At 39.7% G+C, this 24,611-nt stretch overlaps 1 protein-coding gene across 1 annotated transcript in view; it reads left to right on the top strand.

The window, feature by feature from the left end:
- FAM13A (family with sequence similarity 13 member A) overlaps positions 1-24,611 on the top strand; it is a 125,501-nt gene that overhangs the window by 15,168 nt on the left and 85,722 nt on the right. Inside the window, 1 exon segment of the mRNA XM_066548049.1 lies at positions 9,301-9,460. Coding sequence (XP_066404146.1) covers positions 9,301-9,460 — 160 coding nt within the window.

Raw genomic sequence — 24,611 nt, 5'->3', positions numbered from 1 at the left:
CAGGTGCTATATAATTTCTAGAGATGGATACTGCATACTATTTCTAGAGATGGATACTGCATACATGTTTGGCCTTATGATCTGGTGTCTGCCCTCCGATGCTGATGGTTCTGGTCTCTCTGTCCTTCTAGTGTATTTAGAAGCTGCTCTGGAGCTTGTGGGATTCCACTGGTCTCTTAAAACTCCTTACTGGGGTCAGTAGCTTTACTGGGTTCTTTCACTGGGCGCAGTTCCTGGGAGCTTGTGCTGAAGACATGTTTAACCTGTTGGTGGAGCTTGCAGCAGTAGACAGAAGAGTTATTTCCAGGTGCAAGAACACTCTTGAGTGAGAAGGTTTCTGTTGAGTCACTGCAGTGATGCAGTGCAGCATTAGCGCCTTCACCTCTGCAATGAGCCCACTGGCTGGCATCCAAGGTCTTTGACATGGGAGACACCTAAGTAGTTTAGTTCAGTCATCACTCTTGAAAGATGTGTGATATCACCAAGAAGAGACAAGTGAGTTCCTTGTATCACTGTTGCATTTGTATTGATTTTTGTAAAATATTGCTCTGCCCTAATACTGAGTTGTCTACTAAAACTTAGTCTTGTGGAGCAATTAATTTAATCTATCCCCCTGAGCTTCCTCTTGGAAAGACGTAGATTTCTTTAAAGAGAGAAAACAGAAATTAGGTTTCTGTAATATGTTGAGACAGGTTCTTGTACCCAGGCTAGATGTTGCTGGCTGTGTTTAAAAGGAGCATATCTTTTTCCATTGATTAGGGAGAGAACATGGAGGAATGAGACACTTAAACTAAAGCTAGTCCAAGTAACTACATGGCTGCCTTGTCTTAAGATGTTGCTGGTGGATGATGAAGGTGAATTTCAGGATTAAAGCATTTGCTGTGTTACTCCAAAAAGATAAAGTATATTTTAACAATAATTGTTTTCCTCTCTGAAACAAAAAATGCTCAAAATACAGTAGAATGCATGGGGATGCATGAATATGAGAATTACTGGAAGCACAATACTGCGAATTTCTGACAAGGAAAAGCAAAACAATTTTTTAAACTTGCATTCATATGGGTGGTTTGGGAATTCCTGTCTAAATGTATTAGCAGAGTTCAGAACAAACAAAGTAATTAGAAGAATTTGAGTTCAATGGCTAAATCACTATGACTCAAGCTCCCAAGTGGCTATTAGAATAATTTTTCGTTTACTCATAATTTCTTTCAGGAGAGTTTAGAAATTAGCTTTGCATATTTTTTGGTGTAGAATGCAGAGAATTGCAGTTCAGATTTGCAACTAGCATTCCTAATATTAAACCAAACTGTATGTGTTAAAAGCTCTACAGTTGTTGCCACGACTGGTCTCTGCTCCTAAGACAGCATGGAAAAGATAGAAGCGTTTTTGTAAGGTACAGAGATGGAAACACCTCATTCCATTGCAGAAGACTGAGGAAGGCAGAGATCACTGGAGGTGAAAAACCAAACGCTTGTGAGTCTGGATGTGAGCATAACCAGCCTGGCAGATGTGATACCTTGAAATAAATGCTCATGTGGCAAAAGGGGCATTGAAAGCAAGGCTTCACACTTACCAAATGGCTAATGAGATTTTAAAGACCCAAATAGGTTAGAATTAGGCATTTAGATTTTTATTTAAACTAAGTTTCACCATCTTGTGTGTCAGCTCTGTGTTTTATCAGATCTTGATCTTTTCAGGGCAGTTCACTCTTGTGGTCCAGACACAAAGATTGTGAGCAACAGTTCAAATACCCTTTTCTCCTATGTAATGGATGCAGTCTTCTATCCTGGAACTGTGACTATCTGTACCAACAAATATTTGATAGGGAGAGGTAAGAACTTGGAGCACTGTTTTTAGGTATTGGGCTTAACCTGTTGGTTAGCCAAGCATCCAGAAGGAGATCCTCAGAACACATTTCAGAGCTGCAGAGTAAGGCTGCCTGAAGCCTGCTTGGCAAGGGCTGTCTCTCTCTGCTGGCTGCAAGCAGTCCCTGGAGAAGCTGCAGAAATGAAATATTGGCAGGAGGCTGAGAGATCGCTCCTCTCGCTTTGCGTTGTTTGTTCCGAGCAGCGCATGGCAGGTTTCTCCACGGCAAGGAGAGAAGGCTCAGCTTGTCAGCAATTACACTGCTGAAGCAGGGAGAACTGAGATTTTTCTCTCAGAAATTCACACTCGTGTCTAAAATTAATGTCAGTTTGTGTAGTTAAGGCACAGTGTCAGAGAAGATAAAACCCATCTGCTGATAGTGAAGGACTTCTTTTGGCAAGGTATTTTTAGTGACAATTTAGCTACTTAAGCATAGTATCTCCTACTCCATAACTGAAGTTGTTTAACAGTTGAATAAATCGTGCTTCTTGGCCACTTTCCAGATATTTAGACTTCATTTTAATTCTCTTAATCTCATTCTGTTTTTCTACATCATATCCTCTGTAATGTATCCCATCTTCTAAACCTTCAACCCTTATTGCTTTTATCTTATCAGTACTTCCCCTGCTTCCTTACTTGCTGTTTGACGAACTGCATTGGTGTTTTTCTAAGAAAGATTATCTTGTCCTTTCTGTATTTCTAATGAATAGAAAGGAAATAAATGGCTATTTGCATTCCTTGTATTGAAGTGTGATGTAAGACACAAGAACATGTAAAGGGCAAGGTCAAACAGCTCAAAACCAGATTTGAGATTTGGTTCACTGTTTTCTCCCAATTTGGTTTGTTCAGATTTATTGTGATGGAAGGCAAAGGTCAAGTATATTGAGAAATACAGCCCTGGAGGCGCTACAAGCATGAAGGAACAAAAATAGCTGTCTTTTCTGTCACTGGGCTAATCTGTGTAGAGTATTAACATTTGCAGTGTGGTTACTTTTGGAGGAAGTTATTGTCCATTGACCTGAATTTCAGCTCCTGGAGAGACGTAGCCTTAGTTAAGGCCTGCTATGTGGGCTCTGCTTGGCTCTAGCAGCTTGTGCTGAAATGGAGAGGACCAGCTGGGTTTTCTCTCCTCCTCTCTGTTCTCCAGGAGCTGGGTGTCAGAGGAGCTGTTGCCCTTATTCTGTCCTTTGGTTGGCATGGTAAGACATGAGGTCCAACAGATGTAATCAGAGGGTCCATTTGCACCATTATTGCAGCTCTCTCTCAAGAAGTCATCTCTGCATGTGGCCTCCATCATTCAAGCCCTCGTAAACTTGGATATGTTCTGTTCCAATAGAGATTATGTTGTGAGGGATTGCTCCATCCCCCCAAAAGTCGTTGGCAAATGCAGGTGTCCAGTTAAAATGCTGGGGTTAGATGCAGTTATTTATGTATGATGACTATGTAATACGAAGGGTAACAAGAAAAGTATATTATCTTTGGATATGGAGAAAATGGTAGATTGTAGGGTAGATGTAGGTATTTCAGAGATGCTGAACTTGAAATAATTAAAATTTGATCTGAAGTTATGCATGAATGTCTTTGGTTTCTAGCAGCCTTGGAGTCTGCATGGATTGGGTATACAAAACTGAAGTGAAAGCAGAGGGGCTGAATTAATATTTCTCAGTGAGTAATGTTGGCCTTTAGAACATTATGTAGATGGGCTTTGTTTTCAGGCAGTGCAGCCCCAATCCTGCATCAGTCTTCAAAACAAATGGCAATCCAGGATTGGGGGCAAAATGATTACTGAATATTGTTGTTTAAACATGAATTATTGCAAATTGGAGCATACAGCCGTAACCTTTCTTACAGGGTTCACATAGATTTTAAATACTGCATTTTCCAGCACTGCAAAGGAATTTTTCCTAAGTATTCAGTATGCTGAAGCCTTTAATGACAGTTTAAAACATCAAGTATAATATAGCAAGGCTATAAACGTTCTCATCCATAATCATATTAAATACTCATGAATATTTGAGCTCAGCAATACAGCTCAAATGCGATCACAAGGAGAGTTTTTGAAGCCTCTGCTTTGAAATATTTGGAGATGAGAGCAATGCACTTTGTAAGGGGATGTTAGGCTATGGACTGCCCTTTGTCCCCCTTTATGTAGGTTGCACTCTCTAAGATGCCTCCTGTCACTAATTTCATGATGAAAAATTGAACTTTTGTTGAAGCAAAAGATTTTGCATATAAATGAAGCCAATCAGTAAAGCCTTTGTGGCAGTATCACTCTAACTGCTTTGTGTTACCTGTGTTGCCTGCATTTTGCATTTTATTATTAATTATTATCATTCATTATGTGCTGTTGTTTTATTATTATTTATTAGTGCTATTATTTTTAATGAATTATTTGTTATTTTGCAAGCAGTGCTGATAGAGCTGAATTACCAAGTTGACTTAGGCTAATAAATCTAATCCTAGAGAAGATAATCTGGAACACATTTTAACAGACAGGCAGGTGCATGCCCCAGATTTGACTCTCCAGGATTCTCCAGTATCACAGGAGCTAAAACACTTCTGCAAAATCTCAGTAGTTGTATCTGTCATTGCATTTCGCCCAGACTGGTGAGGCTGCAAATGATGCAGGGCACATAAAGGAGTCACACAGACTGAGGTGAACAACTGTCTCAAATGAATGTTGCTGTATCTTTAGCTGCTTACTAGACTGTGATCTTGCAGCAGAGTCTGCAGACATGAATATGTGCCTGTTTTCAGCTGCACCAGTTGTGGACTGGTGTGTCAGGACAAATCCCTTTCATCGCCTGAAGTGGACGAGTTCTGCCCAAAAGGTTGGATCTGTTAGAGACACAGTGATGTTTGCCTAGAGGCACAGAACAGACTGCCTCGAGTTTTAACCTCTATAAATTATTGCAACTCTCAAAAATAATCCATGCAGTGTTTCCTTTCCTTTGAGTCCCATATTTCTGGCAGGACTCCCTGGGAGAATGATAAGGTGACTTTGTGGTGCTTCTTTACAAAAGGTACTGTACAAGCAGCAAAAGTAGTTTATACAGCATATAGCCCCCTGTGATTGTAAATTAGGATTGCAGTGCTGTCATTCCATGCAAGCTGCTTCTGCAGAGCCACTTGGGGAAATGGTAATGTGCATCTTTCATCTCAGACAGGGTGGGGTCAAGCACTGTTGGGAATTCGTAATTAGATGACCTTTTCACATGGAAATCTCTGGTTCTCAGTTGTGACAGGGAGCTGTCAGCAGTTGCTGCCTGGGGAAATCAGTTCAGTGACCTCAGTTCAGCTCATTATAGACAGATTACTACTTCCCAGGTCCTCCTGACCACTTAAAGCAAGTTTCCCAGGTGCGGTGGATGGTGACAGAGCCTTGTAGTGATGCCTGTCCTGTGGCACGTGCAGTCATGTTTGTGTGTGTCACTGCACTGCTCTCAGTGGAGTCTGGAGGTTCCCTGTCTGGAAATCCCACTCTGTATTCAGCCTGTTAGAGCTTGTTTGCAGAGACCTTGAGGTAAATTCATTTAACTAAATGCCTGAGATGTAAGGAATTCTTTTACAGTGAGTTAATCTGACCTCAGGTCACTTTGCTTCTGAGTAAGAAGTGGGGACACAGAGCCTTGCTGTGGTTTAACCCTTTGAGGGAAGCTTTCCTGAGCATCCCTGTGGAAAGAGACATGGACTCAGTCTGGAAAACCCAGAGAACATGTGGGTGTGGTGTCTGCACAGACAGGAGCTTCTTGGAGCTGCACTGGGTGGGCCAGCCATGCTGGCAGGACACTGTGCAGAAGTGTGAAATGCTGCTGGGTATCAGATTTTGAAATGAAAAGCTGACAGCCTGATCCGATTACCAAGTAATGTTTTAATTCTGAGAACTGCTTTTTCTGCTCTAAAATGACTTCACCAATAAATTCAATTTTTAATATCCTGCAAAACTTGTGGTACTGTGTCAGATACTCTTAATGCTGGTGCCTCATTTAGACAAGGCACATTTTTTCCAAATATTTAATGTGGACACACTGTGCTTTGCACACAGATATTCAGAGCATCTCTCTGGGAAGGGCAGGTGTCTGTGGAATCTAAGGGAGGGCACACTAGGGAATTTGCTCCTGCTCTTCCTGTGCTGTGTATCTGTTGATGACTTTGCAAGCCACTGTGATAACTTCAGTGGCAGTTTTCCAGTTCAGATTGCTAAGATAGATCTGAACTTATCAACACTTGTTCTGCTAGAAATAACCATAGAAATTGCAGGTTTGTGGCACCCTTCTGGTGTTTGTGGTAGTGAAACCGATGCTTCTGATGCTGCTGCTGAAGTAATTTGTACATATGTGGCTGGAAGGGGATGAAGTCCTTCTGTTGAGGATTTTGTAACTGGAGTAAATTGTGTGTCTAACTCTCAAAGCATCACCGTTGTAATGCCTAATTAACATGAAAATAGAATAAGGGAGCCATGACTATGAACAGTTTTATACTCTGGTGTTTTAACAAGATCTTCACAAATGATCATGAAAATTTTCCAAGGAGCAGGGTGTGCATCAAGGAAGTGGAAGTGTGAGAGAATATTTTCTCACAGATCTAGGTTTTTCTAGTCAGTTGAAGTGACATTTGTAGATGTCATGACTTTTCAGAATGAGAAGAGCTAAAGTAAAAGGCTATTTTTTTTTACATGCATTTTCAGAAAAGTCTAGTCAAACTGGTAGATCATGCAGTGTGGCAGCAGATGGGGTTTACTTTGTATAAATAGGCAGGGTGGTGTGTGCTCATAATATAAACTTATCTTCAGCTCAGCATATATTTGTTGAAAGGAAAATGTTACCATGGAGAGCTCAAAGAGTGTTATAGTCCTTATCATGACTGAGGTCTAATAATAGCCATTATAGGAGAAATATATTAGAAACTTTGTTAAATATGCCTGCTAATGTGGCAGAGAGGTGGGAATGAATAAAATATGTTAAATTTCCATTAAAAGAAATCACTTCATGGTCCTTTGTTAGTTACACTCAGAGAGAGGTGTTAAAAAAGACTGAAGCCATGAGCTTTAGCCTTGTGTTTTGCATATGTGTCTCACCCTACTCATAGAGAATTGTTCAGAATAGGATGTTCGATTTTTCACAGGTTTGATCTAATAAATTTTAACTGACAAGGTAGTGTGGGGAAGGGAGGGCAAGAAAGTAATGGAATTGGGCAGAAATTAAGTACTGGTTTTGTGCTTTGTGGAAACTATAGACTGGACTGTTTTTCAACCAGGCAGAGGTTTTTGTATTAGCTGTTGCCAGTAGGCAACTGTTAGCTGTAGTTTCCAGCAGATGTGGCTTAGGTGAAAATTCTGCTTTCTGAAGTCTTTATTTTGACTTGCACGTGCTCTATTACATTTTCAGTCCTTTTCCTGGGAATGAGATTCATAGGGGTGCCCTTATTTAAGTTGTACTCTGTTTTGGAGAAACAAATCAGGACGGTAATAGTCAGGATTTGCCTCAGCTAGCAAGCAGGCAGGCTTTGCAGCACACCAACGCTGGAGCACATCATTTAGTATGGCAAGAGGGGTTCCCTTCAGTCAGGATAACTGCATGGGCCTACTGCATACATATACTTTCTTCAGGCCACTTACTAAGTTTTAGTGAATATTTGAAATTCTCCAGAGTGAATTGGCCAGGGTGTACATGCACATCCATCAACAGAAGTTGCCCCATTTGTTCTTCATTTAGTCTGAGGCCAACTTCCACACTAAAGAAATCAATCAGCTGTGACTGACACATTTTCACAGCTGCCAATATTCTACAGTATAAAAGAATTCAATCCTTTAAAATTCAGGTCCTGCTACTCTAGCATGTATTAAATGTTGAAATAATAGCAATAAAGACTCTGTTCTGGAGAACACATCTTACAAAGATGTGTTCTGCTGCAGTGGTTACTCTCCCTGTTGACACGTAGATGTATGGCACAGAGTAAAGCATTGAGAAGGATCAATAGCCCCTACAAAAAGGCACTTTTTGATGACAAATTTCTGGGAGCATCAGCTTTCAGAGCCTTGTTGTTGAAATACATATCTGACCCCGATAAACTACAGTTAAAGTTTTAGGGTAGGTAGTTTTTTGTAAATTTTTATTTACTCTTTGCAGTAAGCAATGGTTTACTTTCAAGTTACATCCCTGTAAAGTAGCTCAGGGGGAATGTGTTTTGCTTTTGGGAGTTTGGGTTGTGTTTTCTTCTCACATAATGTCTTCTTGTCTTCAGCCAAAAGGTACTTGAAACTCTTTTTTGTTTTTGCTTCTCTGCTTCTTTATTCTGAATGTTTCCTGTGTTTCATTACTCCTGATCATCAGTCTCTGCTGCTTTATGAGGTCTTTAGGAAATTCACATCCATGAAGCAACTTTGTGACTTACTGAGAAGACTGTGTCTGCTGGAAATACTGTACAATAGGTATTGCAGAAGAAGATTCTTCAGATATTGTACTTTTGCATTAAAGTGGGATTTAAGTCAGTTTGGGCCCAATAAAATTGTCCAGTAAAGTGTGCAGAAAGTTTATATTCCAGCAGCTCATTGTTAGATGCTTCAATGAATTAGGAGCTCTGTTGCAAGTGGCATGCATTTTTTGCTGCATGAGAGAGTTGTGTGAAATAGATGAGGAAACATGCAGATACATACAGTATCTTCCCTTTTCTGTGTGCCTTCAAGGTCTGTGGTAAGCTGCAAAGGGGCCTGTTTCAAGAGAATAAGAAGCCTCTTCTTCAGCAGCCAAGAAGTTGGTTATTCTTTCAGAAAATGGAGCTTAGGAACCACTTTTTGTATTAATCTTTTAGGCTCTTCTGCAAAAGGCACCATCCATCTCCATGTTTTAGAAAGCCCTTTGAGTTATGACCCTACTTTCAAAAGAAATTGTAACTCAAAAGTTAGATTAAAAAATCTGGTGTACAGTGTTGGGTCATCTGAAAGCAAAGACCTTGTTTAACATTCAGTGTTTTGATTACCATGTGGGATTTCCTAATTTTTTCACTTATCCTTCTTGTGTAGCTTTGAGGTTATCATGAGCCAGGTTTGGGAGGAATCTGACTCTTGAATTAACAGTTCAGAGCATCTGAATGATGTTACATACCTGAACTGCCTGGGCTGTGGGTCATGAAACCCAACTTGGAGCAGAGTTGGTGGCACCTCATTTGGTGGCAGTCTTAATTCTATCCCTGCCTGGATTCTGTGGATAGGGTAGCTCAGCCAACAGGTCTGGTATTTAATACTGATTAAAAAAACTACAAACAAACTGTGATAGCTGTTACCAACATAGGCACAGGCCTCCTTTCCAATTCAAAGTTTCCTGTGCCTGCTATCCAGCCTGTATCCACGAATGAAATGTTACAGAGACCCTCTGCAGGACCTTTTGTATGTTGAGTCCCTGTAACACTCTGCTTTTGTCATCTCTCCAATTCTAGCGTGCGCTCTGGATTTGAAGGGATGAAGGAACTGGAGATCTGCAACAAGATAATGACAAAAATGCTGGAAAATTACAATACCTTGTTTGAATTAGAAGGCTTGAAGAAGGATGAAGAAAAGCCTGTCTGTGAAGAGCTAGCAAAAATAATTTTGGTAAAAGTGAGTATCTCTAATATTTCATTTTCTCCCAGCAAATCAATAATTCAGGCTTATTTCAGGCTTCAATTCAGAAATCTTTTAGATAAGTGGAAGGCAGACTCTTGTAATAATGTTCTGTGAATGTGAATGTTCAGAATCAATCTAACATTGATTCTGCTGATTGGCTAATTTTCATTACTGGTCTGGAAGTTCATTCTATTAAACATCTTATTCTTTGTTGGCTACACACTTATTTATGCAGGAAATATATTCACTAAAATGTTTTTAAATGAAGAGGCAGAATAATTCTAAGGATTGTGATCCTAGAGTACCAAACCAAATCTCTAGGACAGAGATTTCTAACCTTTGCCTTTATGTGAAGTCTGCCTGTCTCAAATAGGCACCTGAGTTTAAAAGTCAGGTGTTCTGACTCAGCCATTTCTGGAGTCACTTGAAGAGAAGCATTAAATAAGAGTCTTTGAAAAAAGTACAACTCTTTAAAGAAAAGTGTTGTAGTTAGAGTATTATGCCTTTGGTGGGAAGAGGGCTTGTGTGTAACATCAAAGGATTCTAACATTTAAAAGCTGACGAGTAGGGCGACCAAAAGTGCATTGTTCTGGCTTGTGCTGTTTCTACCACAGGAAACAACCTCAAGTCTGTGCAGGAAAATGGTCATGAGGATGGTTTGCAGGTGCCTCATTTCTTATTGTCTGTTAACTGTGTTGATAATTACTCTCTTAAAGGGTGTGAATTCTTGAGTTTGGGAGGGTTGAACTACGTGTCTATCCCTGGTAGGGTTTTACCCACTGATAAAATCACTTTAGCCTTCACTGTCTGGAATAGAAGTTGTCAGAAAATAAGTTATAAAAATACAATGTCTTTGACCTTGACAGAACAGGAAGTTTGGTGTGAGCCCAGGTCCTGCCATTTGGATAAAATAGCTGATAACATCTCTGCCTTTGTGATATATGCCAGGAGGGTCTGCTGAATGGGTATGAGTTGGGCTCAGCTGCCTTTAGAAGAGTTGCTGGTTTTCTTGTGGTGTATCGGTGAGGAAGTATTTTGCTGTATTTAGTTGTCTTAGCTGTTACAAGCACTCAGCTGAAATGCCTCTGTGGAAGGAGATAGAATCACTGATAGCCTTCCAGTATCACAGTAACTTCTGGGTAGTGGAAGTGATCTGCCTGGCCAGTGACAGTGATGTTCAGCCACTGATGGTCACTTCAGCAACACAACCAGGGAAAGAACATATTTCAAAATAAAAAAGGGCCCAGAAGAAAAGCTTCAGATGTATTTCCTTCTCCTTCAAGCCTCAGCCAGTTCCAAAAGTCAAGATAGTCTTTCAATTCTGAGGACTTAGTAGTAATTGGGATTGCACTAAGGTGAAGATCTGGGAAATTTCCCACAGCTGTTGAGACATACAAGCTATCAAATTACATGGTGACAACCAGAATCACTCCAACAAAATACACTAAGAGATAAAATTACTCAAGTGAGATGGGAAGTGTTGCCCATTGCATTGCCTCAGGGGACAGATGATTGCCGGAGAGAGCCATGCCTAAATACAGGCATTCACATTGTGTTTGCATCTTTGGACCTTGTTGATATTTTCCAAATTCAGCTGGCCGCCAGCTGCAAAAATTTGACCTTGTTTGTTGTCCCTCTAATTTGGGTGGGAAGTTTCTAGTTTAATCGGGGCACATACTCAAAAACAAGAAGTACAATCATCTAACTTCATGTAGCAAAGGTACTAAGAAGGTTTTTTGAAATTTGTCAGGTGGCTCTATGAAGGGATGTTTCATATTATTCTCAAAGATTAAATTTTTTGTATCCTAGCAAATATCCCCCACCCTAGTCAATTTATATAATAAACTAGAGATTATACACTTGAAGAGAAAACCAAGTGATTGAGATTGAGTAGAGAAAAGTGCCAGATTGCTAATGCATGAACCATTACATACGGTAGAAGCTGTCTGTGTTACACAGGAACAAATGCCTCAGAGAATTATTTGTCATGACCTGTGTCAGAGTGTCCAGAAACAGCAAGCTATTTGTAGGCAAAGGTACTGCTTCTGGAAAAGCCATTGGTATATCTACAGGTAGGTGGATAGAAATTTTCCAAATAATCCTGTTGTAAGCAATGAAGAATGTAGGATGCTCAGGACAGTGCTCTCAAAAACTGAGGCCCTGTTGCTTTTAAGGATGTTGCATTCAAGCCTGAACCATGGTGGGATGGGGGAGTGAATGGCAAGGAAAGTGAAGAAACTGTGGACTTGCCCTTTACCAAACTCATCTGCATTTATTTAAGTAGCTTTTTTTACCTTCTGTTTTGGGAACAGCAACAGGGTGAGGAGAGTTTTAGGTGACCCCACTCACTTCCTTGTTGGGTATTCTGTCATCCTTTCCCCCACATCCCTCACTGTATTGCCAGCACTTCACCCTGAGTCACTACACTGCTTCCTTTCCTATGATTGCCTTCACTCTCACTCCTTCCTCACTTTTGCATGTTTACATTTTTCTCCGAATTCCCACAGCCCTGTCCCGCTATTCTTGCTGTCAAATGAAAACAAGAATATGTGGATCATTAGATGAAGTCATGGAAGCATCAAGCTTCTCTTGGAGCAGTATACTGGAAAGAAAAACAGCTCCAGTGGAGCAAGTTGCATCTTGTTTACTGTGTTGGTCATTTCTAGGGGAAATCCACAATGCTGCAGACTTCCAGGAGGATCAAGAGCATTCGAATCAGGCACAGACTGTGGCAGCTTAAAGAAAATGTGTTTTAAGGAGGCTGGAAATTAATTAGTATTAGAGATGGGAAAAAGAGACATGATTTTGTAGGGCTGTTGATAGTTGAACTACCATTCTTGTTGTGTATGTCCACTGAGGAGGCACAGAAACACCTTAATCCCAGTTATATTTCTTTCAAAGTTTGTTCAGTCATTGTGAAAGCCAAGTTGTGCCAGGTGAAAGGGATTTCTTAGCTTGCTTTTTCAGTGGATCACAATTCAGAAAATAAAGCAACTGGAAATATCTGCAAGTTGCATTCCAGTCCCTGCTTTGTTCCCAGGGCTGTAAAGCCTCCTCTTGCTCATTGCTCAATATTGTAATTATTTATAATTGTAATACTGTTATATTATAATTAGAAATTATGGGAAGTGTTTCTTTGGAAACATCTACATTTTTTTAAAAGTACAATTTTAACAAAAAAGAAAAATTTGTCTTAGAATAGTTTCTATTTCAGTGGGAAATTGAGCTGTCAGGTTCATGACACCTTGCCTGGAAGGATTTTGTTCCTCCTATTAGAATGATACCAGATGATTATCCAGTTTGGTGGCCAGCAGGTGGAAGTATAACATGTGCTTCTTCAGAAATATATCTATATTTGGAAATGCCTTATAATAAAAGAATTTTAGGATTTCATTGATTGTTTTTTAAAATTCTGAAATAAACTGAAGTTTATTGGAGTTTACAGGTCTCATTTGTAGCCAGCTATTACTGCAATCCAAGCTTTACTTCAATTTCCTAAGTCAGTAAGAGTCTCAGTCTGTTGATCAGTAGGCTCTGCTAGTTAGAGAGAAATAGGTGAAGTGGGTTGAGCATTCTGATTAGGTGCTTGCTCTGTGGTCACATTGTCAGGATCATAAATACCTGTTTTTTATTAGGCAGTGTTGTGTGTAAACAGTTAATTTTCTGATAGTACATCTGCACTGTTGTGCATGTTCACATTATAAGAGTCAGGGGATTGTAAGAAAATAATGCATATATTTTGTTTTGGAACAGAATTCCTAGTGTGAATCCATATGATCCTGATAGATTTTTGTGTTACTAAACTGAGTGATAACTCATGTAATGAACAATTAGTCAGTCTTGACTTGCATCACTGCCAATTTTGTAATCTTCTGGAAGAAATAGGTTTACAAAACCTGTGGTAACAACAGAAATGATAATTTGAACAATAAATAATAATAAATAAAATAAAATATAAAAAAGGTCTTGAATTGCTGCTTGAACTGTAGTTGTATATAGTCCTATGTTGTAGCACTAGCCAGTGGTGTATTGCTGGAATGAATTGGGATCTTGGAATAACAGTCATTAGGCTTCTCTAATGATCAGAGATGGGCAGTAAAGGTTTTTATTTAGTTCAGGTGGCAAGGGAAATTTGGGCAGGTGAACTACGATGAGACTTGCTCTTGAGACATTTCTAGAATTATTCCTTCTGCTGGCTTGAGGTGAAAAATGTCTCCTTTAAAAGCATGGTTTATAGCTCAGTATTGTCTTCAAATAAAACATATACTCTATTACCTAGTCATACAAGGGTTACAAGATCTTTTTTTTTTCTATTGTATTTTCACCTTTTCCCTCCAATGCCTTCTTGACAGAGCACTTCTAGTTTCAAGAACCAGTCAGCTCAGAGCACATAAATATTTGCACTGGCACAGAACACTGACATTATGAGGATGTAATGCTGTTCCTGGTGTGATCACATGTTTGGGACAGGAATGCAAAAGGCTTTTCCCATTCCTCCCCTGCTGGGTGGTAGAATACATACCCTGTTCACCTGATGCGGAGGAAAAAGCAAGTACATATTGAAAATTAATATAACATTAGAATAATATTAATGTAATATAACATTAAAATTAAATTCAAAGTCAATCCTACAAAGTCAAGTAAATACCTGTAGAGTTTTATCATTTTGAATATATTGTAGGTGCATTCCGATGACCTCTGAACAGGCAGGTTTCAGTCCCTGAAGAGCTGCAGAAATTTGTCCTTTGCTGATTTTTGCAAAAACAAGTAGTTTCAAAAGACTACTACTCCAAAAGTCTTATTTTAGATGCAATTACCTTCCTGCATTTTTATCCTGTTTGTTTCCAGTCTTCTAGCCAGAGCTGCCACTTCAGTGGGAAGGATGAGTTGACAGAGTAGTTTTTTGCACTTTAACTGGCAGCACAAGTGTGTGCACAGTGTTGTGCAAGCCTGCTCTGAGATTTGTGACATGCAGGCAGTCCCCAGCTGCAGGTGTGGCTGCACCTCTGGGTGCTTGGTGTGTGCAAAGTGTGCACTTCCCGTCCCAGCCAGGCAAAACCCCAAAGTGCATATTTGTTTTGTCAAGGAGAGTGCTCCAGCTAACTTAGCTTAAAGTGGAATGCTTGCTCCTTCCCATTGAACATTCTGAGCAGATCATTCATAATGAGGTAAGATTTGAGCCTTTTGTCCCTGAGGAACAGTAGGAAAGATAAGATTGTCAAAAGTTCTCCGTCTTGGCTTGGCTGGTCCCTCTGCAGCTAAGTTTAAAGCTTCACCTCCACCGAAAGCCGCAATATTTCAGCTGATTTCCCCTCATGAGCAAAGCTGGATGTTCACTTACAGATGCTTCTTTCCCTTTCTCAGCTATAGCATGAGGTTTTAATCCCTTGAAAAGATCTGGGAGAAACTTCTGAGAAGCCACCAACCCCACAACTAGTGGGCTCCCTCTAAATAAGTCCCTTTCCCTGTCACCTCAGGTTACACACTCGGCAGACACAGGAGCAGCCCCTCATTTACGTCAGGAAAAAAGGCATCCGTTTCTAATCCATGTTACGCTGCCCTGGCTACGCCTGCAGGGTCGAGATAGTTTCCTTTATTCTTCTTTCATGTCTGGGACCATTTTAGCATCGTGTTAATAGTCAGCTTTCAGTACTGGATTAATTCTTTCCCATAAGGAGACAGCAGGAACAGATCATTGAAAATCCTTTCTGAAGATCTGAGCAAACATTTCCATTTTCCCCTTATTTGGGCAGGTCATGCCAGTTTGCTCCTGCATGGGCTAAGGAGCCTCCAAGAGTAGGAGTGAGTTCACGTGGGACGTGTGAAGATGGGTGGAAAGTGCATGAGAAGAAAGAGCACCTGTGGAAGTCAGTCTCCATTTTCTTGTTTAGTGTTTCTTCAGCTAGAATTCACTTTGCAGTTGTCCACCAGTGAGCAGATGGGCGTGCTTATAGTAAGGGTGTATAGTGATTCAGCCAGAATGACATTTTAAGATGTGAGCTGACGGGAAATGAGCAATATGAGATTAGTGGGGGAAAGTTTATAAGCCTCCAAACCCTTCACCTATAGGAAATTCAGTCTGGAGTGAGGAGGATGGTTATGTTTAGGCTGTGATTCAGAAAGGCAAGTAAAAAAACCCTGAACAATTCCTTGTGTAATTCTGAAATGGCTTTCCAGTGCTTCTAGCTCTGCTGGCTTTGTCAACCCTGTGTGTGTGTTATTAAACCAGAATGCTTCTGCTCTTGAAATTCACTGAAGCATTTACAGGATTATAAATCTGTCACTTGTGGTGTTACTAAATGCAGTCCTGAATATTTAGACAAATATGCTAATGCTAAACTCTGTTAATAAATTATTATGCTGATACTTCTTTCGCTAGAATTTCACCAGCCATGTTTTAATTTTAAAACATTATGAGAAGAAATTTGCCAAGATTCAGGACATATAAAGGAAAGACAGGCGCATAACAAATGTCTCTTTCCCTCCTGCTGTCCATACTTCTAGTAGACTGTAAATTGTTTTAATATGGCTGACAAATTTTGTAGTTGAGATGCTTAGGAGTTTTACTTTTGCTCTCTCATAGTTTTTTTTCTTGAAACAAATACTCATTGGTACTATCACTGTCCCATGATAATTCCACATAGCTAAAATGTAAGGAAAATAAGATCCATATGTGTATGTGTGTCCTGGTTTGTACTTGCACTTGTTTTATTTGAAATGTTTTTCATTCATTGTCTGTTGTTGATTTGGGTTTATTTGAGTTGTTTTTGTTGTTGTTTGTTCATTTGTTTGCTTGTTTTGTTATGGGGATTTTGGTGATTTGTTTATTTGGAGGAGTATGATGTGGTTTAGCACTTGGAAGCAGTCCATCTCAGGCAGTACATCATCATCTTTCAAAAGGGAGGCATCAGTCAGCACCAAGAAACAGGGTACAGTAAAATAAGCATGTGAGCTGCTCCAGTAGCCAGCTGTTGCTAAGCATCATTGCTGTACCCATGGGGGAAAAAGGAGTTCAACAAGAAGGTGAAAATTTTTCAGCTAAGACAAATCTCGCTGTTCCTCTTGTTTAGATTCTTCAGTGTTCTGTTTCTCCTTAATTAGTCACTCAGTTAATCGGGTTACACAAAATGATCAGCATTATCCCCTCTGTATAAACCAGCAGTCAGTGTTGTCTTTGTGACAAGGACACATTGCAGGTGGTCAGAACTGACCCAAAGTAAAGAAGTGTAAGAGATTTTTCCGTCTGTGGCGTTTAATTCTTGCTGGCCTCTGACATTAGCTTCATCTGGACAACTCTGAAGGTTGGAGCTTCAGAAGGAGTCAGCACTAACTTAATTCCTTTGCCCAAATTAAGAGCAGTGAAATGCTCATTGATTCAGTATAAATTCTATGAGTTTTTTCAAACCCCTCCTGTGAGTACTGTGAAGATCACAGTTTGTCCAGAAGGTGATTGGTGCACCCTGCTCTGCCTGGAGCACTTTTAGTGCTCTAAAGCTCATTGTCATAAACTGGGCTCAGGGCAACAGGAGCATGTGATGCATGGGACCAGATGCTCCTAAAGTCTGGATATGTACACTCTTGAAAATCTGATGTATCCAGCAGATCCCAGCAGCATTTGACCTTAATTACCAGCAATGAACATCTCTGTTTCAGTGTTAAAAAAGGATCTGTTCTTTGTGCACTGAGAACCTTACACGAGTAACTAGAACAATATAGAGACACTAGGGCTCCCTAATTTACTGCAGATCAGGTATTTCTTTTGAAAGTAACATTCCGTGAATTCCATGTGTGAAAAATTTCTTTCCTTGTGAGTATTTTGATTTTTAGGTCTAGCTTTTCCAAGACTGAGTTTAAGCAACTGTAATGTGAGATGCAGATCTGGAGAGCCTGGATTTTTTCCATATCTGGGTCACAGCTCTCTTTTAGATCATTCTTTTTCCATTTATGAATAATATTACAGTAAATAGATAAATCAGATTCCAGTTTTCAAAACTGAAAAGTAGAATAAAATGTTCCCCTGAACTGATCTGAGCTCTGTTGTTACTGAACCTATCTGTGCACATACGCACAGAGTTAGGTAGACCCAGCAAGAGAGAAGTCTTCTTGTGCCACTTAGTAAATGTTTAATTTGGGGTAATTCTGCTACAGGCTTCTTATGGGGTGTGGTCATTGACACCTAAATCCCCTGCCAGTTTATATATGATGGTGTGCCGGTTTAGGCTGGGGTAGAGTTAATTTTCTTCATAGTAGCCTGTGTGGGGCTGTACTTTGGATTTGTGCTGGAAACAGTGTTGATAACACAGGGATGTTTTAGTTGCAGATTGTGGGGATGGGTATGGAAGATGAATATTTTTCCTCAGTGAAGTCTTTGTAACCTTTTGCAAATTCTGGAATTATGTTTGATCCTGGCACTACTAGTTTAACTTCTTGCATCATTCAGTCCTTCTGCATGGCTGGAGACACATTTTACTCTTTCTCCTGGAAAATACCATGATATTCCACAGATGGAGTTGGTAACATTGAGGTGCATCATGGGACTGTTACTATGTTTGTCATTTCCTTTCACATATTGCAGTCCTCTCTAAAAATAATGATTTCCACATCTCTCTCTTGCTTACGTATCACAACTAATGACCTTTGTACGTGTTTTATGGCAATGAGTGCAGTAGGTTAAGGTTGTACTGATGTGAAACAGAGTAGCTTTTAGCTGTTCATTAAGAGCTACTTTCTCAGGTAAAAGGTCATATATATAAATAGTCTTGGGAGAACAAAAGGAAATTAAAGTTAAACTGAAAAGGGTATTAGTTTTATATTGGAAAGCAGTGATACATTTCTTTTGCAAACACTGAGATTCTCCTTTTTATCACTTCTATCTGAAACAGCTTTGCTGAACTATGGTTATTAAAGTATAGTGTAAATGATGGCAAGGAAGAACAGCAGATGGGAAGAAACTGACCCAGTATCTATATGCTAATAGCAGCCAAGGCAAAAAACTCATTTCTAAATACTAGGTGTTTCAATGTTTGTTACCAGTTTTGTTGATTATGATTTACTGACATTGTTCCCCCTTCTAACAATGATGTTTTCATCCCTTTCTGGGTACAAAATGGAAAGCATGCCTAATGTGGGGGGGATTTTTTTTTTCTGTTACTGTTCATGTTAAATAATTTTCTATATTTTTCCTGAAGGTATCTGTGCCACAGAATGACAACTCTGTGTACTGATAACTGAATAAAAATCAGTTATTCCATCCAGTTGACATTCATGAAAATACCTGTGACCATGTGTATTAGAAGATGCCTTTGAAGATTTCCGTACCATTGGCCACACGATTTTAGTCTTAGAAATACAGATTATTTGATACCTTGCATGTCTTTTGGAGCCTTAATCAGCCATGAGCTATTTTGCATGGTCACAGAGGGGAAGGCATTCCATATTGTCTGCATTTTGTGAGTAAGAAGGACAGTGCTGTGACTACTCTGGCACCCTTGACAGCACTGCTGCATGTCCCACCTGCCCTGCTGTGCACCAAGGAACTTAGTGCAGGGGGTGATGTATTTGCCACTCCAACATCAAATAAAGGGAGAGCCAGGAACTCTTAAATCCACTGTTCCTTTTGCACTGCTCCATGCACAACACTGTTGTGGCCTTGGGAACAGTCACAGGTGTGGCCCTGGTGACATCTACCTGAGGCAAAGGCTGCACTGCAGTGTTATGTGGAGGGAAGCAGGATATTCCCTCCTCTGTGCTGTTCAGCTGCTGACCCAGTAAAGAGTCAGCTGTTGCAGTCTGTCCTCATGCAATCAGCTAATGCATCATTCCTGCAGTCATTTGCAGCATGGAATACACTGAATAATCCTCTTAATGTCTGCTCATCATACATTAGAGTGGCTGTGCTGGCTCACAGTGGGGATCCATCTACTCAGTGTGCTGCTTCCAACACTGCCCATAAGCAGGTGACAGGGGAGGAGAAGGATAGGGCAGCAAGGTGTTTCCTCCATTTTTGCTACCAGTTCATGACTGTTCTCAGAAGTTTTCCTGTTCTTTATAGGGTTTTTGTATTTAGTGATGTCCAGAGTAATGGTCTTGTGTCTCTCTTGCACGTGTGTAAGCTTTTTGCTTCCAACATCTCATCTGTAAAAGCGTGCCACAAATTGCTTCCTCTCACATGAAGAACTGACTCCTTTTGTTAGTTATAAATGTGGCTTTCACTAGTGTCATTTGAAGGTCACCTGACTGTTTTTGTGTTTTGTTTTTTTTTATTTGAACTGACATAGTGAACAGTCCAACAGAACATCTCCACCACCCATGACCCTTACAAGCTACCATGGTGTTTGGGGATTTTCTTCCTGATGGAAAATTACCACTGGTATTTGCAACCCTAATCACTGTGCTGACAACAATTATTTTTTCTGTCAAAGCCCCTGCACAGAGTCAGTGAGCAATCCCATATAATAGCTTTTCTCTTTTGGGGCACAAGGCCAAACAATTTGATGAAATAAATTGGATGACATTTTGGTGAAGTCAGAATGGCACATTCTTTATTGCAGAAGGGACTCTGACTGCTTGTTTCTGTAAAAAAATTCCTAGTCTTTGCTTTAATTAAGAAAAAGTTTCACATTTATAAAAGTTCAAGTTTATTTTAATTAAAGTGGTCTTCTATGTATTAACAGCTAAAAATAGATCTGGTGCTTTCTAGAAGCATTTAAAACTTGAACTGAGAAACCCACAGGCCAGTTTCCTCTGATTATGCAGTGTGTGAGACCAGGAAGAGATTAATTACTGAATCAAGCAGGAAAGAGAGGATGAGCACAGCATTAATAATGAGATTGTTCCAAAGATAACTGGGAATATTATGTTATCAACAAATAAATTTATTGTTGTCATTAAAATACAGCACAATGTATAACCATTGTTTTTAGTAGCTATTTTTTTTCCTAAATCCTTCCTTAAGCTGTCATAATCAGTTGTATTTAAAGTCTTGTGTTAGTGTGGTAACATGCTACAAATGCAAAAGACTTTAAATTGACTGCACAGGTCAATATCTCCATGACTAGAGTTGACTGAGGCTGAAACACAACAATTTTTATGCCTATTCAAAATTTATTGAAAAAGATAGAAGCAGGGGTATTATTCTGTCCTGTTTTGAACTTTGCATCCAAGACAGGTAACAGTGTAAGATGCAAGTATGCTGTATGAATCCCACTTACTTAATAATGGCAATGGATAAGGGAACCAGTACAGTTTATTATTATAGTGTAAGGTTAGGAGGAGCTGCAGGTCTCTATGTTGGCCACATTTGCAGATGTAGGAAATGACTGAATGCTTTATACTGATAGACTTCTGACTGCACAATTTGCCAAAAAATATTGCCTGTCATAGTTAGGAAATCAAATGTTCTCTGGCTTTCTCTGTGATCTTGTCAATTCTTGCATGAAAATCATTACAGAAACTTAGTTCAAAACTTGCATTTGACAGTGTCCTGTAGAGATGCTGGTGATTTACTTTGGCCCAAGTACTCTTGATAGAAAATTTCTCTTATTAACTGTGGTGGGACTCGATGCCAAGGTGAGCAGGTACTCTACCTGGAGCAGGTTTTGGAGGGTGTGAGATGGAGAGGTGATTGCTGGCAGCTGTTGACAGTAAGCAAGACTTGGGTAGCTTTCCAGGTGTAAACAGTTAACACTGACTGTTGAGTACACGCAGTTGAACAAAACACAGTTTGTTTTGTATCCAGTCTGCTGCACTGGAGATTTTTTCTTCACATGGGAATGGAAAGTATGCAATTGCTAATAAGCCATACTTCTTAGAGCATTCTCTGGAGATCTGTAATGTTCTGGAAAAGTGATGCTCAGGTAGTACTTCTCCATGCTAGTCATTTTTTGGCTCCAAGTTCATTTATCCCAGTTGTACAGGAGCCATGACATGGGTTTTAAAGGAAATCAGGCTTTAAAGCACAGCAGATTTCATCCCACTGTTTTATGAATTGCACAAGCAATGCTGAAAATTATTAAATAGAAATCTCAAAGACGTCTCAAGCTTCAGTAATTCAAAGATGCAATGAAATGCAAAAAGGTATTATGTAATAATGTTATTTTTCTTAATGTGAGTACAAAGGTTGGTGTAATTGCTTACTTCCTTAACAGAAATGCAGACAGACAAGTGCTCTTTAAGTCCTTGCAAGTGTGACCTGACTAAATGCTGTTGGTTCTACTATGTGTGGAATGCAAGTGCCTGACTTTAAATACTTGCATTTGAAAATTACAATTTATGTTTATTGAATCCCAGTACTAAAGAGTGTTCTGAGAGCAAGAGTCAGATTTCTGAACATGTACAGTTATTTAATCTATGCTAGTAGAGTTAGGTATCAGTTTAACTGTGGTCAAAAATATCTTAATTGATCTGACTTTTTGATCTCTTAAGTTCACAGGATGTTTAAAAAAATATATATTCCAAAATATGCTTAGTTACTGAAGTGCAACATGTTACTGGAAATGAGCATGTTCTTTCTACTTTCTGGATTTTAAAGGGTAAAATCAAACATACTGCCAGTTCTTCACAAGTTAATATACAAGAGCAAAACACTTGACAGCAGTGGGTTCTCAGCTTAAACTATGTTTGAGATTCTGGTTTTGTTTGTTTGTTTGTAAGTTCTCCAAGTAGCCTAGGAACTTGGGCAGCCTGAAAATGTGACTGTTAGGCCTTCCTGATATTCCTAGTAAGTTTTGTCTTTCAGTTTGCATCTTTCATGTTAATGGTGGTAAGTTCTTCTCCTTATCCTAATTAATATAAAGATGTCCTGTATAGTTAGAAAAACAGCCAGTTTGTAGGAGGAGTGGTATAATCTTACAGTAATATTTGTCTTGTAAAAACTAGCATGAAATGAAGGACAGCAGGGAAGGGGCAGGTGTTGGGATTTGCAAGTGTTGGAATAAACTGTAAATAAGATCTTTTCTTAGAGAATCAGAAAAATATATTTGTGTGCATTCTGCCCAGTGCAATTAAGACCTCTTGCCAGAGCCTGCATTTGGTAGACTTTTGGAGGTTAATATGTAATAGGTTATTAGCTACTGCTGTTTGCTGTGTTCCCAGTATATGGATCTCCTGCTCCCTTGGAAGTATTATTTTGTGCAAATTAAATGCATTTCTTTACTGAAACACATGAATCTACATGTGCTGTTATAGAATCCATGATGGAGCAGGTAGTACTGTGCTATCAGAGGTTTTTCTTCTTTTAGTTCACGCACTTCTGTTCTCATTTTTCATCTCTGTTCAACATAATAAAAGCAATTACTGTGCTGCATGATTCCTGAAATCTCTGACTATTGCATAGTCAATTAATAGTATTCAGTCAGTGGTAAGCCTGGTCCTACTTTAACTGCAGGAATGTTGATTTCTAACTTTTGCCATCAGGTGACAGAAGGCTCTGATCTAACACAGATGATTCACTTGAGTCATTTGTCTGCGATGACTTGTACTTAAACTGGAGGTGTAGTTGTAGTGAAGATACAATGCCATAAAAATGGGAAATAGAAAACACCTAAGAGATCACCCTGAGGTTCTGTTAGAGTACAGAATGTATTTTTAACTCCTTTTCTAGTTCAGAGGTGAATGATCCAAGAACAGGATCGTTCCTGTCCTTTTGTTGCTGGGTTGTTACGTGACCTAGTGGAATTTCTAGTGGAGTCTCAGCTTATCTGTATTACCCAGTGTTGATTCAGAGAGTCATAAAAATGAGCTTGGGCATGTTTAGTGCCAGTTTATTGGTATGAGAGTGCTGCTCCACCTCTGTTCAAAATTCCTAAGGCCTGAACCTACTTTTATTACAGAGTTTGTAAACAGCATTCCTTATTGCTGGGATGGAGAAGGGATTGAAGAGTGGAAGCTAGAGTCAGCATTTACAGTTGTCTTTTCAGTTGTTCAGGTTTCCTGGTTAATGAGTTGGCCATAGGGTAATGCAACGTGGGAGAAATACAGAGGTAAAACTAATCTGTTTTCCTTGAAGGATCTGCCTGCACTTTATGGGATATAGCACAGTTCAGACCAGTGCCAACAGTGTCTTTTAGGCAGCCAATTCTTTCATTACTGTGTAATTCATTGTCATGCTGTGAACAGGAGAAGCACCATACATGGAGAGAGACAGGTTTCTTAACAGCTTGTTTTAAACTTCCCAACCTACTTACATGGACTTCAGTGGAACAGCTCTGAATTTTGGCACAGCTTCACATTTTTCTAATGAAGAAATCCTTTGGCAAACACACACTTGTTTACACCTCAAACAGTTGGCCAGCAGGATGAAGGAATGTAATGGGCACTGTACTGCCTTACCTTTGTTCTCTGGCTTTTGATGGGCTTATTAACATTTGCCCTTTAACAGCACTGCAGAGAGTTACAGAGCATTTGCTTTAGGATTCCTTCACTGGAGGTGACATTTATTTTAAGAATATACTGAAATACCAAATAATGCCCATTGTAACTACAGTAACTTACCATAATTTTGCTTCCTCTCACTATTGTTCTGTATGAGCAGGTGAATACAGACATGAGCAGAAAGTCTGCCCTGTGGGAAGCTGAGAGCAGGAATTGTCACCATAGTCAGCCTTCTAAGTTCATTCCTCCATCTCTCCTGTGATTGTGATCATCTGACCATGTTTGTGCTTCTTACTCTCAATGCGTCATCTGTTCAAGCTAAGAGAGCCCAAAGTGGACGAAAGGCAGAAGTTACTCCAAGAGGAGCAGTGTCCCATCAGTGTAGTCAGAACTCTAGGATTTGGATGCAAATAATTTCCTGTATCCTTGTGGGATACATTCAGGATTGTGACCAAGGCTGGATTTTTGTGTTTCTCAAGAGGCGGTAAGGTTTGTTGCTGCACAGAGATGATAAGACAGTGGGCTGTCGTATCTCTCCAGTGTGAAGTCATGCATGCTTGTTTTGCTTTTAAAGTTTTTTTTTTTCTATTTAATCCACCAGGGAGTCCTCAACTTGCCTTTTGCTAAGATTCCTAGGGCCTCTGATCTGCAAAGTCCACATCAATCCCACCCTTTCCTCTCCACCTGGATCAAGCTCTTTCAGTTCAGAGCATTGCCTGCACTAGGTTTCCTTTGGCAAACAGATGCCAGGCAGCAGTTGGCCATCACTGGGAGC

Source organism: Molothrus aeneus, chromosome 4 (assembly GCF_037042795.1).
Source record: "Molothrus aeneus isolate 106 chromosome 4, BPBGC_Maene_1.0, whole genome shotgun sequence".
NCBI classification, from domain to species: domain Eukaryota; kingdom Metazoa; phylum Chordata; class Aves; order Passeriformes; family Icteridae; genus Molothrus; species Molothrus aeneus.
This window is presented reverse-complemented; position numbering and strand designations above follow the sequence as displayed.